This window comes from Scyliorhinus canicula, chromosome 2, assembly GCF_902713615.1.
Source record: "Scyliorhinus canicula chromosome 2, sScyCan1.1, whole genome shotgun sequence".
In the NCBI taxonomy this organism is placed as follows: Eukaryota; Metazoa; Chordata; class Chondrichthyes; order Carcharhiniformes; family Scyliorhinidae; genus Scyliorhinus; species Scyliorhinus canicula.
In genome coordinates this window covers 163,872,933-163,896,704 of record NC_052147.1, presented here as the reverse complement: position 1 = coordinate 163,896,704, position 23,772 = coordinate 163,872,933, and the positions used below count along the sequence as shown (strand labels likewise).

The window sequence follows — 23,772 nt, the reverse complement described above, 5'->3', positions numbered from 1 at the left end:
AGTCACGCCGGAAATTCCCGCCACACCGCTCTAATGCCGGGACTCAATTCTCCGGCGACTGGAGAATCGGTGGCAGTCGTGCGTGCGCGGTCGAAAGGGCGCCGGTCGGAGGCTGTTGAAAACGGCCCTCGTGGCTATTCTCCGCGATCTACCGGCCGAGTTCCTGCCATGTTCCACTGGCGTGGTTCCAACCTGGTACCACCCAGTGGGAGCTCGGACCCACGGTCGCGTTGGCCGTCCTGGTGTGGGGGGGGGGGGGGGGAGAGAATCAGACTCCTGGGGGGGGGGGCTTCTACGACGGCCAGACCCGCGATCAGGGGCTACCAATCGGCATGCGTGCGCGATCTGAAGGGGGCCTACCTCCTTCCATGCGGCCCGCTGTGTGGCTCCACCATGTTGCGCGGCGCTGGCGCAGAAAATGCCACCACATGCATGCGCGGACCCGCACCGACAGTGTAGGGTGGCCTATCGGCGCCAGAGCAGTGTGCAGCACTCCAGCGCCAGAGCAACGCGTAGCACTCCGGTGCCATGCTGGCCCCCTGTGGCCCACTGAATAACTGGGCTAAGAGGTCCGTTGACGCCGCCGTGAAACACTCTGGCGTTTACACCAGCGACAACACCTGGCCGGGATTTTGGAGAATCCCGGCCCTAATCTCTCTGGAAATGAATGTATATGGGAGTAGGCAGGAAAGTGGAGTTGAAGCCGATGGTCAGCAAGATTGTACTGATTGGTGGACCAGGCTCATTGGGTTATATGGGGGGGGGGGTGGGGGTGGAGGGGTGGGGGGGTGGGTGGGTGGGGGGGGGTGGGGGGGGGTGGGGGGGGTGGGGTGGGGGGGGTGGGGGGGGTGGGGGGGTGGGGGGGGGGTGACTTAATCTATAATCTTCTGTAAACAATATCTGTGAAGAGCCCTGGGGTCTAGGCTGCCACAACCTTGCTTATGTCCAGGGATGTGTGGTGGCTCTGGTGAGGGAGAATGATTTTGCTACTTTCCATTATTTTGATGAAACAGAAAAAAAAAAACTGCTTATTGTCACAAGTAGGCTTCAAATTAAGTTACAGTGAAAAGCCCATAGTCGCCACATTCCAGTGCCTGTTCGGGGAGGCTGGTACGGGCCTTCCGCCTGAACAATCTGGCCACTTTTCACAGCATCTTGCTGACCGTGATTCCTGGCTCCTCCCCACAGTCTTACACTCCCTCCATCCCTGCCTGCCGATCACACTTTCATCCATCTGCCTGTCATTGCTCTTCTCACACAATGTTGGCTCTGCTTACAAAATACCTTGAGATTTGAAAGTCCCAGTGTGATATTATGATTGGGGCTCAGAAGGCGTGTTGAATTGACAAGAGTTGGCATGTCTGTGAATGGCAGAACAGGCTGCAGTCCCTGTGAGCCATGTGCAGAATAATGAATGAGGGAGAGGGTGTTACTGAACAATCATACAAATGCAAGAAAGATGTGAATGTTAATGAGTGAGAGAGAGAGAGAGTGAAAGCGCGTCAGCAATGTGGATACAGTGAGTGATGACAGAGTGAGCCAGTGAGAGACAGAATCTGAGTGACGGTGAAAGAATACATTTTACCATCATGACAATAAACCTCTTCAGGTGGAGGTTTCTTTTTCAGCTGAATGATCTCTGATGACGTGATACGTGATAGCACATACTAATTGTCATAGATCTGCTTCAGTAACAATATGTGTGGAATTTAATCAATGTAATTAATAAAACATGTTGGTAGTCATTCCAGTGCATATAATGACTACATCTGAACAAAATATCCAATCACCTTCGCATATTTATTTGACTTTTCTATGCCATTAATTCAACAGCAATTGAAAACCGTACTCAGATAAGTTACAAGGATGACTTATGCCATAGCAAGTCAAAGCATCACAGCAGGGTATGGATTTCTGAATTTGAGATTAAAACATAGTATTGGATAGAGAAGGGGCAACTTTACTCTGCATCTCTGATTATATTAAATGTGGGAGTGCTTAAAGAAGCAGAGTAAGGATATTACTTATGAATAAATTCTGCAGTGCTCACTCCTGGGTTAACTATTCCCCATGATTTCATTAATGAGATAGAGGAACCATTCTTAAATTCAAGGATAGTACAAGATTGTGCACAGGACTTAGTGATTCTTAAATACATTGAATAAATGAGGTAATTGGGCCAGCGGGTGGTGGATATCATAGTTAGGAGCTTTCATATCATGTTGTGGTAATAAGGAATCCTAGAATAATAGTTGCTCACTCGTTAAAGCTGTATAAACTGTATTAATTAGTTATAGGAAAAGCAAATAAAATATTAGGCTCTCTTGATAGGGAATCAAGAACAAGAGTCCAAAATGAAAAGCTTTGAGTTAGGAAGACAAGCTGGGAGAATTACTTACTTAGGAGAAACATACACCCAGAGGGAACATGACTGAAACTTTAAAAAGGTAAAGAGTCGGGACAGTCCAGTTCGAAATTTTATTCCTTGCCCAAGCTGCAACATCCAGCAGATCATAACTTTGGAATTAGTTCCACATTGAAAATTTACTTGTTATGTAGCCAGTTTGAATGAATATTTGAAACATCTCCGGACTATAAAATCTACAGGTTCTACATTCGGTTGGATGCCAGGAAATATTCCTTTTATGGAGAATTATCACTTTCTGAAATTAACTGGAGAATTATCACTCTCTGAAATTAACTGTCACGAGTTGTTGAGCTAGAGCTGTTACAAACTTGTGACAAGAACCTGGCATGTATCTTAGAGAAGAAGTCATTTCTAGTGATGGTGACTTACTAGTTAGTTATATTTAGGAGTCAGGAGCAACATGGTCTCTTTGGGGTTCCCTTGATTGTCCTGGGGAACAGAGATGAATTTTCGGTGCTTTCCCCAAATTAACTGGAGTGTTTTTGGCTTCTTCCAGGAGATAATACAATAAAAGAGTGAGGAAAGGTCTGCAAGATTGCACTGTTTACTGGGCTGCGGAGGGAGGAGGTTGGATTTGATGAGCAATATGCTTTTTCCTCTAAGGGATCACAGGCTCAAGTTTAACTACAAGTTCTACAATTGGAAAGCGTTCCTCAGCCCAACAGCAGGCAATTGTTCGAAATTAAAATGTACACTTTAATATTTTCATTGACCACTTTGGCTCTGCATCTAAAGCTTTCTGTAACTGAAATATTCAGGGACATTTCAACTCACTTCCCCCACTACAGAGGAATCAAGCAGATGTGGACATGTGGATTTCTATCACATTACCTAAGTTGTTAATAAATACAATGAAAAGTTGAGGCCAAACTCCTTGCTGGACGCCATTAGTCACATCCTGCCTATTAGTGCAGTGCTGCTGAGCCAATTTCCAAACCAGGTCAATAATTTGTCTTCAAGTCCAGCTTTAACTAACCATCACTTATGAAGGACTTTATCATATAACTTCAGGAAGTCATAACATCACGTTGATCTTCCCCTGTCCACTCATCGCATCATCAAAATATTTAATTAGCTTGTCAGCCATGAGCTAACTTTTACAAATTTATTTCAGTGCTCTTGAATTAGCTGAATATTTCATGATATTCGGACACTATCCATGGGTGGCACAGTTGTTCGCACAGCTGCCTGACAGCGCCAGGGACCCAGGTTGGATTCTGACCTTGGGTGACTATCTGTATGGAGTTTGCACGTTCTCCCCGTGTCCACGTGGGTTTCCTCGGGTGCTCCAATTTCCTCCCACAATCCAAAGATGTGTAGGTTAGGTGGATTGACCATGTTAAATTGCCCCTCAATGTCCAAGCGTTAGATGGTGTTGCAAGTATATGGGGATAGTGGGTCTAAGTAGAATGTTCTTTCAGAGGGTCGGTGCCGACTCGATGGGCTGAATGGCCTCCTTCTGCACTGTGGGTATTAAATGAATCTATGATTGCAGACTGTGAAATTTGATTCTGTATTGCTGCCATGCTTCAAGCTGTTTCAGGCATGCTCCCTGATGGGAAGGGTGCTAGCTTGGCCATATTATGTTTGGTCAGGAGTGGTCAGATCAAAATGGCACTCAACCATTTCTGAAACTTCTTCCATGCTAGTCCAGGGAACATGCATGTGAATCATTCTCAACTCAAAATGAGTTCAGCTGCATGAGGGTCATCCCCCCACCCTGCCGCTCCACTAATACTACTTAGAGGGCCAGATCTTCAACTTGCAGGTATTTATTTCTCCCTGGCAAAGATTTTAGACATGCTGTGATTTGTTTTGGAAGCCTGTTAGTGGGTTGGTGAAACCATTAGATGATTTGGCTACCTGTGAATACCAAGGACTCCTGTTGTGGGGGAGGCCTGATGAAATCAAGTGCCCATCAGGCGCGTCATTGACCAGTGTCATGCCTTTTCTGGAATTTAGGACCCCAGAGGCAGAATTTCTGCCCCCAGGAACTGCCAGCTAATCAGAGGGCAGCCAAAAGCAGTGACTGCTGTCAGTTGTGTTCTACATCATTGTTGCCCTGAACAAGGATGTGTAAAGAGCAGTAAAGAGGTCCTGGGGAAGCCATTGTTGGGAAAGGGGGTCAGAGGCATGGTAGGGAGACGGCTTTCATTGGCCTTGGCCCATCACATTGCCAGGCCCCTTAATCAGGCACAGAATTTCAGATAAGGAGGTTCCTGCCCTGGTCGGCTCCTGGCAAATGTGATAAAATTTAGGCTGTGCAGCCTTCGGGAGGGATGGGACAGCCATGCAATTCCCATTTCATCGCTACATTCCGGTGGCCTCAAGGATGATTGGTATTAAGTCGCTCATTAATGAACCCACTTGATATTCCGCTTCAAGTGGTTGAGATGCGCATTTTCCATCTCCGACTCATCAGAGGTATTGCTCACAGAACCAAACTGACCTGTGTTCTTTCCCGATAATTCAGTCAGCCTAGCCACTGTATTTCCACCTCCAACTGGCTGAATTAAAATCCGCCCCAAGTTTGCAAGAGGTATGGAGGCTGGATCAGCCACACCACCAACAAATAGAATAGAGGCTGCAGAGAGGATAAGCTCTGCAAAGAGGGAGGAAGACACCTCTACACAGGAAGTCCTACCCACCGCAGGTTTTCAAAGAACACTTCTCCTATCTCCATTTCACTCAGGAGCATTGTGTGAGCGGACTCAGATTCTACAAGAAGATGTGGCAGAACTTCCACTTTCTTTAAGATGACTTGCAGGCTCAGGTAAGGAGAACGGCAGCACTGCTAGTGATGAAAAGGTTACTCCCGCATTAAACTTCTACATGACTGGATCATTCCAAGTGGTAGTGGGTGAAATAGCAAACATCTTCTAGCATACTGTCCATCATTGCACCAGGAAGGTGCTGAAGGCTCTAAGAAGGCTCTAAGAGAGAAAAAGAATGAAAGGGCACATAGATTTACCAGTTCAAAAGCTATTGGCTAGACAGACATGGCTGTACAGTAATCTGTCGCAGTGCAGATTCATGGACTGCCACTAGCGCCTGTGTGTCCTTTTAAGCACTGAGATCCACAGCCATGATGGCAGCAGTCCGAGCCTGCATGGCAGCAAGTTCCTATCCTCCATCTGGGCTTCCACTGCAACACTGAGACATTGGGTGGGTTCTACTGATGCAGTGGAAGTTGAGTCAGTTACCACCAGACACTGTATCATGGCTGAGTCAGCAAGTGTTGTTTTGAAGTTGTTTACCATTTCAGGACTGGAAGAACGTGTTCCAAGCTCTATGCCATGTCCTCTACCATTTTTCAAACTAAGCTCCTCCTTTAAACCTAACTGCTTTTTGACAGTACATGGAGGCTGTCTAATAGGCCTGCCAGTGCACCAGGCATCTCATTGCACATGTTCATCGGCATTTTTCTGTGTGCTGCCCCATCAGATTTCCTATCTGAGTCCCCTGAAGTAGAACCTGTCTGCGACCTAACGTTATAGTGAGCTGCTGCACAAGCTATGCGTCCCTCTGGCCTTGCTACAGCTTCCTCATGCCCAGAACTTACTGTGTGCAAGTCCTGTCTTTCTCCTAGCCTCTAAAGTTCACGCAGTGCCAGTACCTGAGCTGGTGGGTGCAATTGTCAACTCAAGTGATAGAGCTTCTTTATCAGTGGTGTGCTTTGGCTGGGCCGGCTGCATTTCCTGATTATCAGGAAGCAGGAAAATCAGGAAGTTGGGGTGAGAGAAGCAGGATGGGGGTATGTTCAGTGAACTGCTCTAAAATTCCCTGATATCCCACTGTCACCTTTCTTAAATAACAGAGTAACATGCCCAATTTTCCAATCTAAAGTAACAGAACTGGTGACTGATTGAAAATCCTGACTTATTTTCTTCTGCAATAGCCAAGTTAATGATGGCAAAAGTATCATTGTACCCCCAACCATCATTTATTTCATGTAAACCAGGAATGAGCCTGAGAATGAAATGAAAAATGAAAATGAAAATCGCTTATTGTCACAAGTAAGCTTCAATGAAGTTACTGTGAAAAGCCGCTAGTCGCCACATTCCGGCACCTGTTCAGGGAGGCCGGTACAGGAATTGAACCCGTGCTGCTGGCCTTATTCTGCTTTACAGGCCAGTTGTTTAGCCCACTGTGCTAAACCAGCCCCTTAAAGAGAAATTCCTTACAGCTCAGTTTCTATGGACAGTACATTTAGCAACTGAGTTCTGGAGGGATTTGGACTTGCCACCTAATTTGTCACAAAACTATTAAAAAGCGGTAACATGCAAAACATTGCTGTATCAAAATATCACAAATGTAAAAAGCATTAGAGTTGATGCAATATGGTAGAATGCGCAAGCATATATTTCAATGCAGGGGACATCCATTACTCAAAGGATCAATTGTACGTAACTCTGCATAAATCCATTACTACACAGGATCGATTGTACATAACTCTGCATAAAATAAACATTTAACACACACACTGTTTTGTATGATGTATCATTTAACAAGTTGATTGCTCTTTGAAATGTAGATTTTTTTATTCCGATTCTGGGTAACGCAGGCTTTTCTAATGCGGCAGCACATAGCTCCAGTTGATGACTTTTCTCTTTAAGGTCGCATAGACATGACTGGTTTCTGTTTAGCAAACAAACAAACAAGTAAAATGTGAACAATCAGGGAGAACAGTAATAGATTTCATAGAATTTACAGTGCAGAAGGAGGCCATTCGGCCCATCGAGTCTGCACCAGCTCTTGGAAAGAGCACCCTACCCAAGCCCACACCTCCACTCTATCCCCAGAACCCAGTAATCCCAACCAACACTAAGGGCAATTTTGGACACTAAGGGCAATTTAGCATGGCCAATCCACCATGTACCGCCCACTAAGAAACTGAGCTGTAAGGAATTTCTCTTTAAGGGGCTGGTTTACCACAGTGGGCTAAACAACTGGCTTGTAAAGCAGAATAAGGCCAGCAGCACGGGTTCAATTCCCGTACCGGCCTCCCTGAACAGGTGCCGGAATGTGGCGACTAGTGGCTTTTCACAGTACTGCACATCTTTGGACTGTGGGAGGAAACTGGAGCACCCGGAGGAAACCCACGCACACACGGGGAGAACGTGCAGACTGCGCACAGACAGCGACCCAAGCCGGGAATTGAACCTGGGACCCTGGAGCTGTGAAGCAGTTGTGCTAACCACTATGCTACCATGCTGCTCCAAAAGTACAAATAACAGGACAGCTGATTTCAGATGACATAATTCTCCCAAACTTTCACCAACTCCTTTGTCAGGCCACCATTTGAAGGGCCAGGCCGATGGCTGAATCTTTGCCCCGACTGAGGGAAGTGAGTACCTTCCCATAACCTGCATATAGATTGATAAGAACTGTGTGCATGATCTCAGGGATGCAATAACAATATCGGATATGGATAATGTTTTTAAAAGACTCTGATACCTTAGCTCAGGGGTGGGCAAACTATGGCCCGCGGGCCGCATGTTTTTAATTTTAAGGTTAATGGGGGGGCTGTTGGGTTACTGGTATAGGGTGGATACGTTGACTTGAGTAGGGTGACCATTGCTCTGCACAACATGTGTTTCATGTGAAGTTTCTACTTTAAAATATTAATTAATAAAAATTAATTGCTTTTTTTTCTTTAAAAACCTTTTATTTTGGCTATTTTAAATATTAATTATTTTACTTAATATACTATGCGGCCCTTTAAAATTGTGAATTTCTGAATGTGGCCCTTGCACGGAAAAGTTTGCCCACCCCTGCCTTAGCTGGAACAGAGATATGTGGAAGTTTACGAATTAGAGAGGGCTGCAGATTTGGCCATGAAACCTATTAATGCTTCCTCAAATTATTGTGCCAAATAGCAAATATATAAAAGAGTTCAATGTACTATTTAAAAATGTAAGAGCTTTTAGAAGAAAATTAAAAAATGTGTGTTGTTCCTCAACTATTAAATTTTCACCAAAATTATGCCCACAGATGTTTTATCAATAGCTCTACTATATATAACTCACAAACAGCTTCAAGTTACTTTTTAAGGTTTTACCTTTCTAGCTTGAGAAACAAACTATCGCCCTCTCTCTTTCTCTCTCAGAAATAGATGACCTCCATCCAAAGTGTACAGTTGGATTCATTTCCCTTTCACCCCACATATGTGCACAGGCAGATGGACACCTCTTACCATTGTCCCCATCTGATACATAGAGGCAGTCTCCCTCCCACTGCAGGAGTTTCCATTTTCCAGATTTGCTTCAGCCTCCAGGAAAGCAGAGGCATAGGTCAGTAAGTAAATAAGAACAGTGGCATACTAAATGAGGCTTGGCAGGCTCCCCACAAACCGGGTTCAGAATTAAAAGACAGTGGGCTCGATTTAATGCACAATAAGATTCCTGTTATGCCGTGTATAGCGGGGTCTTTCTTGGCACCTGCAGCGCCAAGAACGACCCTGGCTATCAAACGAGACTTTATCATTATTTTGTGGCCTCGGCGAGGAACATCCCGCTAAGGCTGCACATACCTCATTTCCTGTACTGACAAGCACCAATTTCTCAGCCCCCCTTGAACACCCCACCATGGCCTCCGGACCCCCCCGCCCCCAATGTCCCAACTTACCTCCGAGGAGGTCCTCAAGCCCCCCCCTCACCTAACCTTTTAAAAAAAATTTAGAGTACCCAATTATTTTTTTCCCAATTAAGGGGCAATTTAGTCTGGCCAATCCACTTACTCTGCACATCTTTAGGTTGTGGGGGTGAAACCCTTACAGACACGGTGAGAATGTGCAAACTCCACACGGATAGTGACCCAGGGCCAGGATTCGAACCCGGGTCCTCAACTCCGTAGTCCCAGTGCTAATCACTGTGCCACTGTGCTGCCTTCACCTAACCTCTAAACCGCAGGGCACCCGGGGCCCGATCCCTAGCACGGGCAATCTAGCACCTGGGCACCTTGGTACTGCCAGCCTGGCAGTGTCCCTGCTAGTCTGTCAGTGCCAACGTGGCACTACCAAAATGCCAGACTGGCACTGCCAAGATCCCTGGGCACCAGCTGGAGTGCCAGGATACTACCCTGCCCAGAGCACGACCACCGGGTACCTTACATTGCTTGGGAGTGCCCCCCATGCCCCCCACAAAGTGCCATTATGTTTAGTCCACATTTGTGTGGACCAGTGCAAAATGGCACAATAGCGAGGTCCCCCAGTTGTGGGTGGTAGTTCGTGGTCTTCAGGAGAATCGGGCGCAGACATATTTAAATGATCCATTAAGTATGTTAATCTGGATCTCTCACAGCAAGGATGAGATCCAGATCGCGACATCTGAGAGACCTGAATTCGAGCTGTGGTAACATCTGTGAGCTGAACAGGCTCCAGATGGAGGCTTGGAAACATACAACGCTGCATTCTATTGATGGCTAGGTAAAGGGGAAGCAAGCCACAAAGGTTCCAGGTTTTATTCTAAGTAGTATTGTGTTTCATTGCACCAGGACCATCCCAAAAGATGAAGCCTTAGCGTACCCCAAAAACACGGTCGACCCGTCCCCTTTTACTTGGATTCCGTTGGGTAAGTGATCCTCTATTCTGTGAATTTCGATCAACTGTATCATTCTTGATAGCTGTAGAAAAGGAATATTAATTATTAAAATACATATTTATATTTTTCATAGCTTTAAAAATAATGAAAAACCATGTAGGCTGATTTCTCCATTAAAGAGAAGGCTAAGGCTAGAACAGATCACTAAATTAGAGGTTTGAAGGGATGAATTTAGAGAAAGTGTTCCCACTTGTGGCAGGGTCCAAAACAAGGATCATCAATATCGGGTAAGCACTAATAAGTTCAATAAGCAACTCAGGGAAAACTTCTTTACCTGTGTGGTGTGGTGAAAAATTGGAACTTCCTGAACAATATGAAGTACTAAAGGCAAATAATATAAATCAACGTAAGAGGCAGGTGGATAGCTACATAATGGAGCAAGGAATACAAGGATATGCAAAGTCACAGAGAGATGAAGGAAGCTTATGTGGAGCATAACACCAGCACTGGATTGAATCATAGAATTTACAGTGCAGAAGGAGGCCACTCGCCCATCGAGTCCACACCGGTCCCCGAAAAAAGCACCCCACCCAAGCCCACACCTCCACCCTATCCCCATAACCCAGCAACCCCACCCAACACTAAGGGCAATTTTGGACACTAAGGGCAATTTAGCATGGCCAATCCACCTAACCTGCACATCTTTGGACTGTGAGAGGAAACTGGAGCACCCGGAGGAAACCCATGCAGACACGGGGAGAATGTGCATACTCCGCACAGACAGTGACCCAAGCCGGGAATCGAACCTGGGACCCTGGAGCTGTGAAGCAATTGTGCTAACCACAATGCTACCGTGCTGCCTTTGTGTGCCATACATTCTGTGTAATTGTTTCTGCAACACATAGATGTGTATTGCAGTTACAATACCTTTTAACCTTAACTTTTAAAAGGGAATCTGAATGACATCACAGCCTGGACAAATATGGCAATCTTGATGTTTATTTTTTACTTGCAGGGCAGTAGTATGTGGACCCCTCTATTTTCTCACACCCCCATTTATTAAATTTCCCTCAGATGGCGAATTGTCTGATTCTGCACTTATTCTTTTCCCTTGATTATTTTACCAACTCAAAACCATGCACTGTAGAGCTCTATGAACTCCTAAGGCAGTGATCTGAACTAAGTCAAGTGCAACCCCTTGAAGTTCCTTCTCCAAGTCACATACTATCCTAACTCGGACATATATTGCGGTCCCTTTTTACTGTCACTGGATCAATTTTTAAAAATTATTTTATGGGATGTGTGCTTTGCTGGCCCATCCCTAATTACCCTCGAGAAGGAGGTGATGAACTGCTTTCTTAAACCACTGAAGTCAACTTGGTGTAGGTGCACCCACAGTGCTATTAGGGAGAGAGATTCAAAAAGTGACCCAGTGACAGTAAAAGAATGGTAATAGAGTTCTAAGGCAGGATTGCATCTCACTTGGAGGGAAATGTGCAGGTCAGGGTATTCTCAAGGATTGCTGTCCTTGTTTGTCTAAGTAGCAGAGGTCGCAGGTTTGGAAGGCACTGTTGAAGAAGGCTATGTGAGTTGCCGCAGCGCAACTTGTGTATAGGAAAATGGGAACATAGGACCTAGGGGCTGGAACAGGCAACTTGGGCCCTCAAACCATTTGTGACATCCTGGTTGGTAGGTTGTGGTCTCAACTCCACCTGGTATGTATCTCCATGTGGGACACTGTCCTGAAACTGTGTATCGGTGGTCGTGGGAGTAAATGTTTGGGTTGGTGAAAGAGGTGGGCTGCTTTGTCCTGGATGGTGTTGAGCTTCACAAGTGTTGCCTGGGAGTTGCATTCTCAAGAGGGGAGCATTCGCGTCACATTCCTGACTTGTACCTTGTAGATGATGGACAAGCTTTGGGGAGTCAGGAGATGAGTTACTCACCACAGGATTCTGAGACTCTGACCTGCTCTTGTAGTTAATAGTATTTTTATGGCTAGTTCAGTTACATTTCTGGTCAATGGTAACCCCCAGGATGTTAATGGTGGGGAGATTTAGTGATGGTACTGCTGATGAATTTCAAGTTTGATGGTTAGACTCTCAGTTGTTGGTCATTTAACTCCCCACCACCATTCACAATTGGATGTGACATGACTTCAGAGCTTTGATATGATCTGTTGGGTCGAGGATCGCTTAGCTCTGACTTTTGCATGCTGCTCCCCATGTTTAGCTTGAATATAGTCCTGTGTTGTAGCTTCACCAGGTTGATACATCATTTTTAGGTGTGCCTGACACTCCTGCATTCTTTCCTGCAATTCTCATTGAACCATGACTCAATGGTAATGGTACAGTAAGGGACATGCTGGGCCATGAGTTACAGGTTGTGATTAGATATACTTCTTCTGCTGTTGGCCCACAGCGTCTCAAGGATGCTTAGTTTTGATCTGATAGATCTGCTCTGCCATTCCAGATGCTGGTAGTGCCACACAACACAATGGAATGTACACTCAGTGTAAAGATGGGCCTTTGTCTCCTCAAGGACTGTGTACCTATACTGTCATGGATAGATGCATCGGCGATGGTTTAATTGATGAGGATGAGATCTGTAGGTTTTTCTCTCTTGTTGGTTCCCTCACTACCTATCACTCTAGCAGATATATCTTCCAGGACTCGGCCAGCTCAGTCAATAATGCTGATACTGAGCCATTGTTGTTTATACCATTGAAGACTCCCACCCAGAGTACATTCTGTTCTCATGCTTCTCCGTGCTTCTTACCGATTCTTCAGGTGAAGGAGTAGGTGTGGCAGGGAGGTGGTTGGGGGGGGGGGGGGGGGTGGAGGGAGCAGGTTGTGGATGGTCATCAGCAGGATGCCAACATTGAACATTGTACTTCAATGTTAAGGACTCCAGGGGAACTGACAACTGTATACCACAGTGCCACCATCTCTGGTGGGGTATGCCAGGCTGTTGGGATAGGTATACACAGGGATGGCGATGGAGGAGTCTGGGGCATCACTATGTCAGGTTGATGTTTGACTAGTCTGTAGGGGAGCTCCCCAGTTTTAGTCCTGTTTTATTTCTTTTCGACTTTCCTACAGTGGCTTGGCACAACTGAATGGCTTGTTAGGCCATTTCAGAGGGCAACTAAAAGTCAACCACATTTCCCTGAGTCTGAAGAGCCACAGAGTCCTGCAATCTCTACTTAACAGCATTGCAGACAATCTTGAGGCTCAAAAATGCTGCTGACCACTACATTTTTAATAGCAACCAAGGCTGAAGCAATAAATGCTGGTCTTGCTAGTTATTCCCAAATGAGTTAACATATAAAAATGCCCGGAGACCTAAAGCACTACCCCTTACCACTGCTTCAGTTGACACCAACTAACTCAGCACAGACTGAGGATTGAACATGTGCTTGTAATGCTCAGTTTAATTATACAGGACACTGAAGCCACAGGAATCTGTAAACCACGTCTGTTTAATGTGGGGTAGGCTGTATGCTTATGGAAATTCTGTGTTCCATGCAGACAAAATAAACACTGTGGTAACAAGAATTGGAAAGGAGTCTTAAAAATGGATAAACCAGCATACTGGCCACTGAAATCCACAAACATCATGAGGAAATCAAAAAGTACAAATAAACCCCTCTGCTGGTCTGTTAGACGATTCTTTTCCAACCTGGTTAAAAAGTACTGTTTCATTTTGTCCATGTGATAATCTGGAAGTGCATTATAATCCATCCTAATTGACTTTGACTCTGTAAGCCTTTTCTTCCAAAAGAATTGTCCATCTTAACAGTAAAATATTGATAATTTCTTACAAACAATATGTTGTTTCTCCACACTCAATGGTGATTGTTTCAGAAAGGGTCTGGACAAAGTCATTCATTAGCCCTTGACATTGAAAAAGGGAAGTAGATAGAACAATACAGCACAGAACAGGCCCCTCGGCCCTCGACGCCGTGCCGAGCAATGATCACCCCACTCAAACCCACGTAACCCGTATACCCGTAACCCAACAATCCCCCCATTAACCTTACACTACGGGCAATTTAGCATGGCCAATCCACCTAACCCGCACATCTTTGGACTGTGGGAGGAAACCGGAGCACCCGGAGGAAACCCACGCACACACGGGGAGGACGTGCAGACTCCACACAGACAGTGACCCAGCCGGGAATCGAACCTGGGACCCTGGAGCTGTGAAGCATTGATGCTAACCACCATGCTACCGTGAGGCCCTTAAACAATGAAACAATTACTTTCAAACAAATGATTTATGATTACCCTTTCTGTCTTTAAATAAACAATTCTAAATACTCTACAAAACCTTAGCATTAGGAGCAAGTTCCTTGTATTATGATTTTACTGTATAATATCTGTGATAATTATACTGTGATAATATCTATTGTAAAGGTATCTTCTGATGTGCTATAATGGGACTGGCAATGAGGTGTTCCACCATCTTTCTCAATGCTTTGAAAACTGATTATCAGCATGTGGTTGTTGCACTAAATAGAAAATAATCCAACTCATATCCCTCAACTAAATTTCATCAACATTACTTTTCCAAGTTAAATAGTCAAACCTGGGACTATTATCTACATTAATACAATATTAAAAATATGTATTTGATAGCAAATACCTAGAATTTATTTTTATTAAAGGCATTAAGACTAATGCTAAAAATCATTGGGGTGGGGGGGGGGGGGGGGGGTGGAGATGAGATGACACAGTTGTTGTTTCCTACAAATTCCTTCCCCGTTAAGCCATATTGATAACAAATTAAATGGAATGCAACTGTTAAAATAATATTGAGGTTAAGTAGGACTGGAGGACAGCAATCTGGTAGGAGTTGCTACTGCTCAAGATATCCGTTCCATTACATTTCAATACCAAACATTGGAGGAAGCAAGGGAGACTGGAGAATAAGAAGATCCATTGTTTTGAGATGCTGGGAAGAAGAAAATGAGTTAGAGTCGCAAACTTGGTGTGAGGATGAAAAGAGGAAGAAGAACATGCAAGATGGTTGAGGACCATGAGAAATGAATGGGGTAAGGGTACAGAAATTGGTTAACACTTAAGCACTGAAAGGGTGGGAGAGAGGAGGAAAGATTAAATGAAGCACCAGAGACTTTGTTCATCATTACAGGAATGTGGTGATCCACTGTGTAATTGTGTGTGTGCCTATATTAGGAGATGTACAGTAGTACCTATACTATAGGTTCGCCGGTAGCCCCTGCCGGCTAGCTCCGACCACAAGGAGCCGTATAAATATGCATGACTTCTCCTGAGCAGCCATTCTACCAGCTGCAGTCGGAGGATAAACATCTAACTGTAATAAAGCCTCTATTGTACCCATTCGAGTCTTTAGTACGATTGATAGCGCTTCAGTTTATTACAGTTAGATTTTCCGCATCATGGACATCAGGATCAAACCAGATCGCTTGCAGCTGGATCCACACTCGCCAAACACCAGAAAGGACTTTAATCACTCGCTGGCTTGCTTTGAGGCCTATATCAACTCAGCGACACCCGCGCCGACGGAAGCTCAGAAAATCCAGGTTCTCTACTCCAGGTTGAGCTCCAGCGTGTTCTCGCTGATACAGGATGCGCCGAATTACACAGACGCCATGGACCTCCTTAAAGAAAACTACGTCCAGAAGACAAACGCTCTATTCGCAAGGCATGTACTCGCCAGTCGCGTACAACCACCTGGTGAGTCGATTGAAGACTTCTGGCGGGCCCTTATCCCTCTCGTACGGGATTGCGACTGCCAGGCCATCACGGCCACGGAACATTCCAATCTCCTCATGCGTGATGCATTCGTGACAGGGATTGCATCGGACCCCATCCGGCAACGACTGCTGGAAGAGGCCGCGCTCGACCTAGCGGAGACGAAAGCTTAGCGCTCTCCATGACAGTCGCTTCTCGTAATGTCCAGTCCTACCCCGCTAGCCGCGCGGCCCACCCATCCTACCCCTCGTGGACCCCGCAATCGACCCCCCCGACTTGGGTCACTCCTGCTCAATATGCCTGCGCTGCTCGCCACACCGCGCACTCTGGGGGTCTGTGCTGCTACTTCTGCAGCCAACAGAAGCACCCCTGCCAGCGCTGCCCAGCCCGTGCCGCCACCTGCAAATCCTGTGGCAAGAAGGGCCACTTTGCGGCGGTGTGCCAGGCCCGCGCAGTTGCCGCTATCGCGCCCGATTTCGCTCCCTTCCCCCAGCCGATCGCACAATGGGCGCCGCCATCCTCTGCTCCCGGGGCCACGTGTGACCAGTGGGCGCCGCCATCTTCTCCCCCAGGTCTACGTGCATCCTGTGGGCGCTGCGATCTTGCGCCGCCCCCACAACATGCGCACCATGGGCGCCGCCATCTTCTCCCCCCAGGTCCACATGCGGCCTGTGGGCACGGCATCTGGCCCCGCCCCCACAATGTGAGCACCATGGGCACCGCCATCTTGCCCCGCGCCGCAACGTGCGCTGCACGGGCGCCGCTATTTTCTCCCCCACAGGTTCCTCGGACGTCGCCAACGCCGCCATTTTGTCTCCCCCTCGGTACTGAACCACTGGACCTGGGTCGCTGTCACTCCTCATCTGACTCCTCGGACGACCACCCGCTGCTAGCCTCCGTGATGCTGGACCAGTCCCGTCCTCACAACCTGCCCACCGCTTCGACAACGGTGCTGATCAACGGCCACGCGACCTCCTGCCTACTGGACTCCGGGAGCACTGATAGCTTTATCCACCCGGACAGGGTAAGGCGCTGCTCCCTCGCGGTCCATGCCGCCAACCAGTGGATCTCCCTGGCCTGTGGATCCCACTCTGTCCCGATCCGAGGTTTCTGTGTGGTCAACCTCACCGTGCAAGGCATTGAATTCAGCGGTTTCCGCCTGTACATTCTTCCCAATCTCTGTGCTACACTATTACTGGGCCTGAACTTTCAATGTAACCCCCACTCACCGTTTGTGGCCTCACGACCCTCAAGGTTGACCCTCCCTCCCTCTTTGCCAATCTGACTGTGGATTGCAAGCCCGTCGCCATCAGGAGCAGACGGTACAGTGCCCAGGACAAGGCCTTCATCAGGTCCGAGGTCCAGCGGCTGCTTCGGGAGGGTATTATCGAGGCCAGCAATACCCCTTGGAGAGCCCAAGTGGTAGTGGTTAAAACTGCGGAGAAACACAGGATGGTCGTGGACTACAGCCAGACTATCAATCGGTACACGCAGCTCGATGCGTATCCCCTCCCTCGCATATCTGATATGGTCAATCAGATTGCACAGTACCGGGTCTTCTCAACGATTGACCTTAAATCCGCATACCACCAGCTCCCCATTCGCAAATCGGACCGTCCATACACTGCCTTTGAGGCGGACGGTCACCTCTATCAATTTCTTAGGGTTCCCTTCGGCGTCACTAACGTGGTCTCGGTATTCCAAAGAGAAATGGACCGAATGGTTGACCGGTACGGACTGCGGGCCACGTTTCCGTACCTGGACAACGTCACAATCTGCGGCCATGACCAGCAGGACCACGACGCCAACCTTGCCAAATTTCTCACACCGCATCTCTCCTCAACCTCACTTACAACAAGGAGAAGTGCGTGTTCAGCACTAACCGCCTGGCCATCCTCGGCTACGTAGTCCAAAACGGACTACTGGGCCCCGACCCCGACTGCATGCACCCCCTCATGGAGCTCCCTCTTCTCCACTGCCCCAAGACCCTCAAACGCTGCCTTGGGTTCTTTTCTTATTACGCCCAGTGGGTCCCACAATACGCGGACAAGGCCTGCCCATTTATACAGTCCACTCAATTTCCCCTCACGGCCGAGGCACAACATGCCTTAGCCCGTATTAGAGGAGACATAGCCAAGGCCGGGATGCATGCAGTAGACGAGACACTGCCCTTTCAATTAGAGAGCGACGCTTTGGATGTCACCCTTGCTGCCACTCTAAACCAGGCAGGCAGACCCGTGGCATTCTTTTCCCGCACCCTCCATGCCTCCGAAATTCGACATTCGTCAGTTGAAAAGGAGGCCCAGGCAATCGTTGAAGCGGTGCGGCACTGGAGGCATTACCTGGCCGGCAGGAGATTCACTCTCCTCACTGACCAGCGGTCGGTAGCTTTCATGTTCAACAACACGCAGCGGGGCAAGATCAAAAATGATAAAATCTTGAGGTGGAGAATCGAGCTCTCCACCTATAATTACGAGATCTTGTATCGCAAGCTCAACGAGCCCCCAGAAGCCCTCTCCCGAGGTACATGTGCCAGCGCACAAGTAAACCAGCTCCGTGCCTCCCTTTGAACACTACAGCATTGATTTCAAAGGGCCCCTCCCCTCCACCGACCGCAACACATATATCCTTAGTGTGGTCGATGAATTTTCCAGGCTCCCATTCGCCATCCCATGCCCGGATATGACGTCTGCCGCCGTCATCAAGGCCCTCAACTCCATATTCGCTCTGTTCGATTTCCCCGACTATATCCACAGTGACAGAGGATCCTCATTCATGAGCGATGAGCTGCGTCAGTTCCTGCTCAGCAGGGGTATCGCTCCAGCAGAACGACCAACCCCGGGGAAAAGGGCAGGTAGAGAGGGAGAACGGGACGGTATGGAGAGCCGTCCAGTTGGCCCTACGGTCCAGAAACTCCCAGCCGCTCACTGGCAGCAGGTCCTCCCAGATGCACTGCACTCCATCCGGTCGCTGCTGTGCACTGCCACGAATAACACACCCCATGAACCTGTTTTTACCTTCCCTAGGAAGTCCACATCCGGGGTGTCGCTCCCGACTTGGCTCGCAGCTCCAGGACCGGTTCTACTGCGTAGGCATGTCCGACTCCACAAGGCGGACCCCTTGGTGGACAGGGTACGCCTGCTCCACGCAAACCCCCAGTATGCCTACGTGGAGTTCCCCGACGGCCACCAGGATACAGACTCGCTCAGGGACCTGGCTCCCTCGGGTGCCACTCCCACACATCTCCCCACCGACGCGCCACCCAGTGCGCCTCCCAGCACCAGCCCCACCAGGTCCATCCCTCCTTCCCCTGCCCACGCTAGAGGACGAGGACGATTTTGGCACGCTCCCGGAGTCATCCAGCTACTGGCCAGCACAAACACCGCCAGCACCAACACCACCAGCACCAACACCGCCAGAACCGACACCGACACCGCCTGTACAGACATCGCCACCACTGCTACGTCGCTCCCAGCGAACCATCAGACTACCGGACAGACTTAACCTCTGACGGGCACCGGGTTACAAGATGGACACGTATATTTTTTCCCTCCACTCTGTAAATAATTCACAATTCTGTATATAGTTCCACGCCACCCCCGCCGGACACATTTTTAACAGGGGGTGAATGTGGTGATCCACTGTGTAATTGTGTGTGTGCTTATATTAGGGGATGTACAGTAGTACCTATACTACAGGTTCGCCGGTAACCCCTGCCGGCTAGCTCTGCCCACAAGGAGCCGTATAAATATGCATGACTTCTCCTGAGCAGCCATTCTACCAGATGCAGTCGGAGGATAAACATCTAACTGTAATAAAGCCTCTATTGTACCCATTCGAGTCTTTAGTACGATTGATAGCGCATCAAGGACAGATTAAATAGAACAGGGGAAAGGGATGTAAGTTTGATAAAGAAGGCTGCAAATAGCTTGGCACGTCTTTGTGAGACATTGAAGAGATGTCTCATTGTTTTACAATCTAAGACCACCCAAGCCATAATCAAATAAAAATTACACTAAGCATTCTATTCAAAATATGTTCAAATCAAACCACTACTATTTCAACTGACTTTTTGATTCCTTATTTCCAGTTGGATTTGACCATTTTCGGCGAGGATACTGTTGCACCATCATTGCCTGTAAAAGAGATGCACATTTGTCAAACAAATCGGTTGTGAAAAGAATCATCATCCATACAAATCACATGGCTCACTTATCTCCGCACAAAAATATCCTCCATGTATAACCTAATTCTCAAGAACTAGGGGAATATGGGCTTGATAAAAATGATCAATGTTTATCAGAGGCACTCTATGCACCTGTGCATCAATTAGCTGACCTAGGTCCTCAGCAAAAGATGCATTGCAATATTTAAATATTGCCCTCAATGTGTTGTGAAGAATGTTCTCAGAGATCAACAAAATGCATCAGGGTGGGAATTCCTGCTGTCACTTCAGGGTGAAAGGATCCGGGGGAGGGGGGGGGGGGGGGTTGGTGGGGGTGCTGCTGTGAAGTTGGTGGAAGTGACTGTTTAGGACTAACATGTTGGCAGCAGACAAATTGGATGAGCCCCAAGACCAGTTTTTAAAATTTTCATGGTCCTTTCTTGCATTTGCTTTTGCAAATGGCACTGAACTACGAGCGTTTATTTCAGGCTTCCAGTTTCTTTGTGGGAAGCAGGCCTCACTTCAATAAGAATAGATGCTTACTCACACCAACACAAACTCTGCGCTCTCTGAGGTACATATATCTCAGGATTAGAGTTGGCCTCAGCGCTCAATTAGTCAGGGAGATATTGGCTACTGAGAATACAGATAGAATAAAATAATTCCATACAAAGCAACTTTATACTTCAATTTGGACCACATTTTTAAAAATCTCAGTCCAGCCATCAGCTTTCTCCCCTACTCGCCTGAATATTTTTATGGTGCCTTGCCCAAGCTATCAGTGAGTCTCCTGATGTGTTGGGTACTCTGGATCTGTGGAGACTGCGTTTACCTTAGCAGTGACATATACAGGCTACCAACACTTGAAATAGTACAACACTATTTTATTAAGCTCGGAACTGTTGAACATACTTTCACTGTGGGTCGACACTATGTTAGATTAAACTGAAGACCTATGGTTATCCTGACCAGTCTAGATTGTTAGCACATGGTGAAGATCTGTGCAACAAGCTGTGAGCTCTGTCCTTCTCAGAGGCTGCATCCCGAATGAGCGGGAAATCTAGTGCCCATGGCTTTATAGTGACTGTGCCCTAACTGGTGATTGGCTGCTGTGTTGTGTGTGTTGATTGGTCTTGCAGTGTGTCAGTCAGTGTGTGTCTGCACCATTATATTCTGATGTGTATATTATGACATCCCCCTGGATGCTTCTCTGGAAGGTACTACAGCTGTCACTTTCCAGAAAAAAATTACAGTCTCGTCATCAGGAAAAGAGACTCCAGCTGATTCACCCCATCCTTAGAACTGAGGCACCAAGATAATTGAAGCATTTCATCCACAGCCTATGTCAATGTGGAATACACCGAGGATCAAAACTGAAAGTTTCCTTATCTGTTGGCTCGGCCCACAATGAAATGTTTACTGGCCATGTGAACATGAACCGTGAGACTTTTTAAGCCACATTTAGCCTTCATCTAATCTGCTCACCAGCTGAACTTCAGCGCAGTTTTCCTCTGCAGCAAGTATGGCAGAGACTGCCAAGCCAGAGAGGGGTTCCTAAGCCACAGTAGGCACAGAAGCAGTGGCATAAGCCATCAGCTCGTGACACAGAAGACTGTTGAAGAACTTTTCAAATTCCTTGGTTTCATCTTCAAAGTGGTGAAATGAAAAGCATTCATATACTTTTGTAGGGGACCATCCACTTAATGTTTACCACAATGTTGTTCGTCTAAACAGCAATAACATTTCTACGATTGAAGGATAAATGTCACAATAATTGCTTGACATCCCATCCTGGGAACCAGTAAGATATATGTCACAATTCTTCAGGCAATTGGAAGTTATAAAATTGGATAAAGAGAATCTAAATTAGTGTAGAAACCAGACACTGAACTTGGGTGCTTTAGCAGGCGGGTGGCGACTACAAAAAACACTAAATTCTGAGACAAGAGATGGATTTATTTGTCATGGGGTATCATGTTTCTTGTTAAAACAATTTACCAAACTACTCACAAATGTTTATTTATATGAAAAGATAAACAAAGGAATATGTGATGTTCAACAAATGCATTATAGGTAGAAACGAGAATCGTAGAATCCATAGAATCCCTACACTGCAGAACGCCTACCAAGTCTGCACTAACCCTCTGAAAGAGCACCCCACCTAGGTGCACCCCACCCTATCCCCATAAACCCACCTAATCTTTTGGATACTAACGGAAAATGTAGCATGGCCAAACCACCTAAACGTACATCTTTGGATTGTGGGAGGAAACCAGAGCACCCGGCCGAAACCCACGCAGACACAATGTGTAGACTGCACACAGACTGTGACCCAAGGTCGGAATCAAACCGGGTCCCTGGCACTGTGAGGCAGCAGTGCTAACCACTGTGAAAGATCACTATTCCAAACAACCAATTAAAAAGTCCTTCCCTGTTTTCCCCACCAGTCACATAAAATTCTGTTGGTTGATGGGGATCTTGGATAGGAACAATTTTTACGGCAAGCTAGCACAGTGGTTCGCGCTGTTGCTTCACAGTGCCAGGGACCCGAGTTCTATGTGTGAGCGGAGTCTGCACACTCTCCCCGTGTCTGCGGAGGTTTCCTCTGGGTGTTCCAGTTCCTCCCACAAGTCCGGAAAGACGTGCTTGTTAGGTGTATTGGACATTCTGAATTCTCCCTCTGTGTACCCAAACAGGCGGCGGAATGTGGCGACTAGGGGATTTTCACAGTAACTTCATTGCAGTGTTAATGTAAGCCTACAAGCTCATGTCCCAGACCACCTTTGTTAATATAATTGGTCCAACCTATTGCATTGCCTTTTTTGCGAAGACTAATAATTTATTGGTGCTTTGGTGACAAATGGGTCAATATAAGGTCAATTTATCACTGGAGACTAATAAAATTTCAAGCACCTTCTGTCTGCTGCAAGAATCTATGTGAAATTTGCAAACAAAATCATCATGGACTCACATTACAGAACTGATCACAAAATGGTACATGGTAGCACAGTGATTAGCACCATTGATTCCTAATGCCTGGGACCTGGATTTGATTCCCGGCTTGGGTCACCGTCTATGCGGAATCTGCGCGTTCTCCCTGTGTCTGCGTGGGTTTCCTCCGGGTACTCTGATTTCCTCCCATAAGTCCCGAAAGATGTGCTTGTTAGGTGAATTGGACATTCTGAATTCTCCCTCTGTGTACACGAACAGGCACCGGAGTGTGGCGACTAGGGGCTTTTCACAGTAACTTCACTGCAGTGTTAATGTAAGCCTACCTGTGGCACTAATAAAGATTATTATTAATATTATTGACTTCTTATTATCATTGCCTGAAGAGCAGCTCCAAACACTGTCTCCCATCCAGTATCTCTTCCAAGTGACTATGTTTCAAGTTTGAACTTAAGCAAGAGAGTTCCAGTGAGCAAGTTATTTAACAGTAAAGTTATCACAGAACTGCATCCTTTTCTCAGATGATATGTGCACACATATGTAATGCAACTGGGCAGTATCATGAAGTGGGAACCTAAGATCATCTTAACCTAGTAAAACAAGGATTGAACCTTTACATTCGCATCTTTACGGCAATGTCTTTAGTAACTGAAGCATTAGGAAGCTTGCCAGCACTTTCTTTTATGTATATAATATATATATTGTACAGATATTTTCAATTCATGGATTAGGACTCTGGTATCCACTCTTTTTTCAGCATCACTGATGATAACACGTTAACACACACACACCACACACACACCTGTCCATCCTGCTTCCTTCTGGGCTTTTCCTTAGTTGAAACACTCATCCCAGCTGCACTCAGAGCTGCAATCCGGTTTTCTATGTCAGAAACCTGGAGTACAAAACCGCACTGACATTTCAAATAGCTAATACATTGACTTTTCTTGTGTA

The 23,772-nt window shown here is 46.8% G+C and overlaps 1 protein-coding gene across 6 annotated transcripts in view; it reads right to left on the bottom strand.

The window, feature by feature from the left end:
* Positions 1-1,687: 1,687 nt before the first annotated feature.
* Positions 1,688-23,772, bottom strand: part of mlphb (melanophilin b) — a 206,751-nt gene continuing 184,666 nt past the window's right edge. For 5 of the 6 annotated variants that reach the window (XM_038788445.1, XM_038788464.1, XM_038788475.1 and 2 more), the window contains 4 exons: positions 23,621-23,713; positions 19,774-19,840; positions 9,954-10,051; positions 1,688-7,066 (listed from right to left, as the gene is read on the bottom strand). In XM_038788445.1, the coding sequence (XP_038644373.1) occupies positions 7,040-7,066; positions 9,954-10,051; positions 19,774-19,840; positions 23,621-23,713 (285 nt within the window). In that variant the 3' untranslated portion in view covers positions 1,688-7,039. The remainder of the gene's footprint in view (positions 7,067-9,953; positions 10,052-19,773; positions 19,841-23,620; positions 23,714-23,772) is intronic. The other variant, XM_038788469.1, reaches the window with a different exon arrangement.